The 6,113-nt window shown below is 50.9% G+C and overlaps 1 protein-coding gene across 5 annotated transcripts in view; it reads right to left on the minus strand.

Moving 5' to 3' along the window:
• Nucleotides 1-6,099, minus strand: part of EBF1 (early B-cell factor 1) — a 391,177-nt gene extending 385,078 nt beyond the window's left edge. For 3 of the 5 annotated variants that reach the window (XM_012644792.1, XM_012644794.1, XM_012644791.1), the window contains exons 1-4: nucleotides 5,929-6,099; nucleotides 3,595-3,751; nucleotides 2,951-3,014; nucleotides 2,235-2,290 (exon numbers count right to left, since the gene is read on the minus strand). In XM_012644792.1, the coding sequence (XP_012500246.1) occupies nucleotides 2,235-2,290; nucleotides 2,951-3,014; nucleotides 3,595-3,751; nucleotides 5,929-6,062 (411 nt within the window). In that variant the 5' untranslated portion in view covers nucleotides 6,063-6,099. The remainder of the gene's footprint in view (nucleotides 1-2,234; nucleotides 2,291-2,950; nucleotides 3,015-3,594; nucleotides 3,752-5,928) is intronic. The other 2 variants (XM_012644793.1, XM_012644796.1) reach the window with 1 other exon arrangement.
• Between the last annotated feature and the right edge of the window lie 14 nt (nucleotides 6,100-6,113).

The following is a 6,113-nucleotide window of genomic DNA, read 5'->3' on the forward strand; positions in this document are numbered from 1 at the left end:
AGGTCACTCCCCACCAAAATATATAATTGCATACGTTTATAACTTTAACTTTTAGTGAGATGTCATATTACAGCAAATGCTTTCTCATAACTGCTGTTATTAAAAATAAACTATCTTGTTCTTGTTTCTCTCTCTCTTTTCTGTCTCTCTCTCAGCTGACAGAATTTATGATGATACCAAGCGGTCAAAGAAAGCCTTAAGCTGCAGTTTTTCTTAAGCTCTATGACCTTGTTAGTAAAATGATATTTGATGTGTTGCTTTATAAAAACAAAAAGATTATTTTTCCACCATTTTTATATGACTATGTAAAGTCAGTTCATTTCATAAGGAGAAATATCAATTCTCGGAGGCACTATTTGTTTAGAGAGACCCAAATTAAAGTTTTGAGGAGATTTAAATCAGACAGAAGTTAATCACTTCAAAAAAAAGTCTTAATTTTGTGCTCCTTACAATCGTTCATTTCATAGTGTTGCCCATAATTTAATATTTAAGTGGTCAATGTGCACACAGACAGGCCTTATATACTGATTTGTGTATGTGTGTGTGTGCTTTTTATCTTTTAAAAAGTAAATCCTAATAAATACATATGGAATATGTATTAGAGTTCATACCTTCCCCCTCTCCCTCCCATCTTTTTTTCCTCTGATGAGAATGGCAGGAAAGGATATCCAGGGTATCAAAGACAATTTTTGAAAACAAAACTCCACTTAAGACATTTTGTTTTGATATTGTAAAAGAAAAAAAGTTACTGAAATCCGGCTTTTATGTTTCTACTTGATAGGGAAAAAAAAATTAACAAAATACCGTGTCCAAATGGAAGGGAATTATTCTATGTAATAATTAAATCCATTAAAGAAAATAAAACCAAGACTAAAGGTGTAAATGGGGATTTACTCTGAGCAAACAACCAAGAAAACAGATCTTCAAGAATGCCAAATATTTTAGGCAAATACCATGAAACAGATTTCAATAGATATTTACTTATTATTTTTAAAAATATATTTCATACTCTCCTGTTTTCTACTTGGATCACAATGAAATATGAACGTAATAATCAAAATTAGCTGTTATTTAGTTGGTTCTTGCTGGGTTGAATTTAAAACTCCCAACAGTTTATTTATGAACAATTTGTACAACATATTTAAGCCATGGCATAGCTAAAAACCATTTTTAAATACGCGTGTATATCCCTAATTTGAAACTTTCTAAGCCAGTATTTATGAAAGAAGATCACTTCCCCCTTATTTGAAAGGAAACATTCTAAAATCAAAATCAAGTAAATAAATTTCAATCTTCTTACTAAATTGCTCATTGGTACACAATGGATAACTTTTTTTCTTTGTTCTGATTTCTTTCCCCCACCCAATAAAGCTGTCTTCTTTTTTCTGCTACTGAGTCCTCCAACTACCTAACTAGTTACTTAATTCTGAAACTAAACTTTTCTTAAAATTAAGAAGAAGAAGAAGAAAGCTCCTGTGTCTCATTAAAACGTCAGGCTTCTTTTCTGACTCGGCTCATAATTGTATCTTTTAAACCATAACTCAACCTTAATGTATACTGCTTGACACCCGCGTGTTGGGGAGCTTAAGAAAATGCCGTCTATGTACCTTTAAGACCGCAAGCTCACTCATGCTGCCTGGCTTCCTGCCAAACTTGGAGGCAAAAGCTGGAGGGTTTTTGCAAAATATCCTCTAACAATTGTCGTTCCCTCTTCCAACACTATCTCCACCACTACTCTCTTAAAAAAAAAAATAAATAAATCTATGGAGTGGTCATCTGCTCTCCCAACCCATCTCACCATTCCCGTGGAAGCCGCCTTTCCCCTCCCATCCCCCAACCCTTCTCCCCGCGGCTTCGCGGGGGAGGCCTGGCTGGCTTGGATTCCGCCCACTCTGCACCAGGTCCCTGGGCACCTTATGCGCCCTCTGGGGCTCCCCTGCCGGGTCAGAGAAAATTCAGCCCTTATTCTCTCCATTCAGCGCCCCGCGATCTTAATGCACAGGCCTCAGTTCCTCCGAGAGAAGGAGCCATCGAGTCATCATCCCCACGCGGCGGGCGCAAGTGCGCGAACAGACACTGGAAGGCTGCGCGGGAGTGTGGTCCGAGGTCCGCGGTCCGCCTCCGCTTTGAGGGTTCGAGTCCCAGCCCTCCTGCTGCGGAGCAACCAGCTTCTAGACTCCCCCGAATTTCGTGGTCCTAAGGTCACCCCCGCCTCGCGGAATCAAGAAACTTACTTGTTTTGTCATGGAGTCAATGAGGCGCACATAGAAATCCTGCTCCGTCCTTATCCCTAGAAAGAAAAAACGTGGAAATGAGGGAGAATTAAGTGAGACGAGATGGGGATGGCAACAAATAAACAAAACAAACAATAACAAGCCACACACACATACAAAAAGGGGGGGGGGCTTCAAAGCCGACTGGAACTCCCACTGTCTTAGGAAACAGCAGGACCTCCCTTCCCCAGTGTCCACAAAGGAGCTGCTGGCCTAGCCTTAGCGCTCTTGTAAGGCGGACTCCAAGCACCTGGGAACGGGGCGGGAACCCCACCTGCCTACTCTCCCTTCCCAGGGCAAGAGGCCCTCTGCGCTCGCCTGAGGCCATCAAGCCCATGACGCTCCCCTAGCCCTCTGAGCCCAAGGGGTTTGGGGCCTAGAGTTTCGGCCAAGGCGAAGGAACAGGCCTCAGGAAAGGGAGGCAGAATGAAAGTGGCCCATGGAGGGCTGAGGCACCACACCTGGCCACAGGTAAACGGCAACCTACAGGGCTGCCCTCAGGCCACTCAGCCTCTTCCTGTGAAACTTCCCTGGGTGAAACTTAGGAGAAGCCGGTTCACCTCCAGGGTGGTGGAGGACTGGCCTTCACTGGGGGATTTCGTCCACCTGGAGCTCTCCGCGGCCCCTGCCCAGACCCGGAGCCCGAGGATGCGAGCACAGAGCGACCGGAGCCTCACCATTGCTGTAGAGGAGCTGGAGCCGGTAGTGAATTCCGTTATTGGTCTTTTCGCTGTTGGCTTCCTGGGTTGCAGCAGGACGCAAAGACACAAGAGACCGAGAAGACAGGTCGGCGTCAGCGAGTGGACCAACAACTTGGAGGCAACTTCCCCCAGGCTGGGACCCCCGGCCGGCGAGCCAGCCTGCTCCCCGGTTGCAGCAGAAATTGCCGCCAACTGTGATCTTCCTCCGCCCCCCCACCCCCCGCTCCCCGTTCCTGACTGCTCCCTCTCTCCTAACAGAAAATTCCGTGGGATGCGCACGGGCGATCCTCCTCCCAGGGCCTGGGGGCTCGAGCCTGGGCCATCAGAGGCAGGCGCTCCGTAGTCTGGTGGTCTAGGGCGGGTTCATCCCGGGCACTCATGGCCCTGGAGTGTGGAGCCCGCTAGCCTCTCTCCAGCTCTGGGGGCTCCGTGGGAACTTTTTTTCCAGCAGGACCCAGTGGACGCAGGGGCCGAGCTGGTCTGAGACGGGAAGTGGCTTGGGGGACCCCGAACAGGAGTGTGTTACTGATACTTCGCACTCACGGAGGAGCGCGCCTCCTAAGGCGCCTAGGCCTGCTCCCGAACAGGAGACGAGGGGCGACAGTTCTGTGCCCACTTACTTTTTCCTTCTCCACGAACCCCACAAACGCTGTCCTCTCGATCTCCACGGGCTGGCCCTGTCTGTCATAGAGGGCCAGGACGAAGTGGAAGAAGTTGGATTTCCGCAGATTGGAAGGCGGCTGCTTCTCAAAGTGAGCCCGGGCCAGACCCACCCCGCTGCGGCCAAAGACGCAGAGTTAGATGGCTAAGCCGGACACCGACCTGCACCCCCCTTGTCGCCCCGAACACACGCGCGAACCCTCAAACACCCATCTCCTCTGCCCCCAAAGCATCCAGTGAGCGCCCTTTACGCCCCCTCAGACTCCCCGGGACGGGATACACATGTCCCCCTGCATGTCCTCCTCCTCCCTCCCAAGGGCTGGGGCATCCTCAGAACTCGTCTGAGAGGTGTGAAAGTTTTGTTTGGATTTTGCGCGCGAGATGAAACGCTATGAGCATTTACCCCGACCCGACGCGCGCTGCGTGGGGAGGAAGAAAAGTGGCCATGGATGAGGTGAACCCACGTTCGCCGAATAGAGCCCAGGGTTTACAACTTAGAGGGAGGGGGCATGGGAATCAGTTCCCGGCACCCCTCGAAACTCCCATCTCAGCTACGGGGCAGGTGGGAATGGATGGAGAACACACTCGGCTTCTCGTTGCAGCAGCCACCCTCCAGGAAACCCCCAGCGCCCGGGCCAAATGCGGGTGCCCGGCCTCGGGAAAAGACATTTCCTCCCCCAAAAAAGCATGTGAAGAGGGTCCGAGGGCGGGACTGAGAGCTGTCGGGGATGGTCGCTGTGGGAAAGGGAACTGAGGTGTTTCTTAAAGACCTGTCCTGACAAAGTTTCACTGTTCCACAGAAATCCTGACACTCATTCCAGAAATCCTGAAGGCCAGGGCTGCTGGCTGGGCGCGCCCGCCGGGGACTGGAGGCTGGGGCGCCAGGGGCGCCCGGCGGCCACTGACAGCCCGACCTGCCCGACACAAGCGCGCGCAGGCACACACACAAACACACGCGCGCCCCGCACACACACACTTTCGCTTCCAGCCCAGTTGCCCAATTCACTCTCACTACCAACCACCCCCATCCTTACGCTCAGTGGGTATGGGAACAGTGTTGGGGACACTTGTCCCCAGCCCCGGAAAGCTGGAGATGGTATAATTAGTCATCTTCCTTCTTCCCCTTCCGCACTCTTGAGTCCGATAGGGCCTGGGGCCACCAGGTCTCCCACTCCCCTAAGCCAGCTGGTGGCCTTGGGAGGGGGAGGCCATTCCTCATTTGGGACCAGGAGCCCCCGGAAAGGGAGTTGGGTGTGCCCAGGAAAGTTCCCTCGGGTCAACCTCCAAGGGCAATGCCTCCAGGCCACCCAGTCTAGCGTCTGGGAGCTGCGAGTGGGAGAGGGGCTGGAAGGGACCATGGTGACAGGGGGTGGGGAAGACTTTTAGAAGATGTCAGACTTAAAGTTGGGAGTTGCTATTCTACCGGTAGACTGAGAAAAACTAAAAGAGAGGGAGGGAGAACCAGAGAGGAGAAATAAGAGAAAACTGGTGGGAGAAATGAGGAGAGAAAACAGGAGAGATAGGAAGATAAGTGAAGGAAAAAGAGGAGAAAGGAGGGAAGTGTGAAGAAAGAAGAGGAGGAAGGAAGGAAAGAGGAAGAGAGTGGAGGAGAAATGAAGAAAAGGAGGAGAGGGAAAGAAGAGGAGAAAATGAAAGAAAGAAGGAAGAAAGAAAATAATGCACGAAGAGAGGAAAGAAGGGAAAATGAAAGACATAGAAGGAGGAGGGGAAGGAAGGAAGAAAGAGGGAGGGAAAGAAGGAGGGGAAGAGAAGGAAATAAAATAAAGGAGGGAAGAAGAAAGAAAGAGGAAAGAAAGGAAGAGAACAGAAGGAAAGAAGAAAGAGAAAGAGAAAAGAGAGAAGAAAGAAAAAGAAAGAAAGAGAGACAGAAAGAAAAAGAGAGAGAGAAAGAAAGAAAGAGAGAAAGAAAAGGAAAAGAAAAGAAAGAAACGAACAGATAGCCGGACGGGAAAGAAACAGCGATCACATAAAAACACAGATACCCAACACCGTGCTGCTGAGATGCCTCTTCTGGGTTAAAACAAAATGAAAACAGTCACAGACGAGGCGGGGGAAAGTGCCGGCAAAGCGTGGGCTCCTCGCAGGCAGCTCCGGTTCTCCAGCCGCAAGCGACTCAGGCAGCGCGGCTGGGAGCGCGGAGCCCGGGCGGCGAGCGGAGCGGAGCAGCGGACGCACCAGCGCGGCCCGGCCCCACGGCAGCGCCGCCGCCGCCGCCTCCCAGCTCCCCGGCTCGCCGTTCGCCTCCTCGGCCGCGGTCCCCGCGCGGTACCCACCTCTGCGCCGCCGTGTTGGCGTCCAGCACCCCGGCGCCCTGCATCCACGTCCGCACCGCGTTCATGCCGCTGCCCAGCGGCTCTTCCTTCATGCTGCTTCCACTCCGTTGGATGCTTTCCTGAATCCCAAACATGAAAACAACCTTTTCTTGTGGAAAATCTCCTCCCCCTTGAAAATATTAAAA

This window comes from Propithecus coquereli, unplaced genomic scaffold, assembly GCF_000956105.1.
Source record: "Propithecus coquereli isolate 6110/MARCELLA unplaced genomic scaffold, Pcoq_1.0 Scaffold220, whole genome shotgun sequence".
Lineage (NCBI taxonomy): Eukaryota > Metazoa > Chordata > Mammalia > Primates > Indriidae > Propithecus > Propithecus coquereli.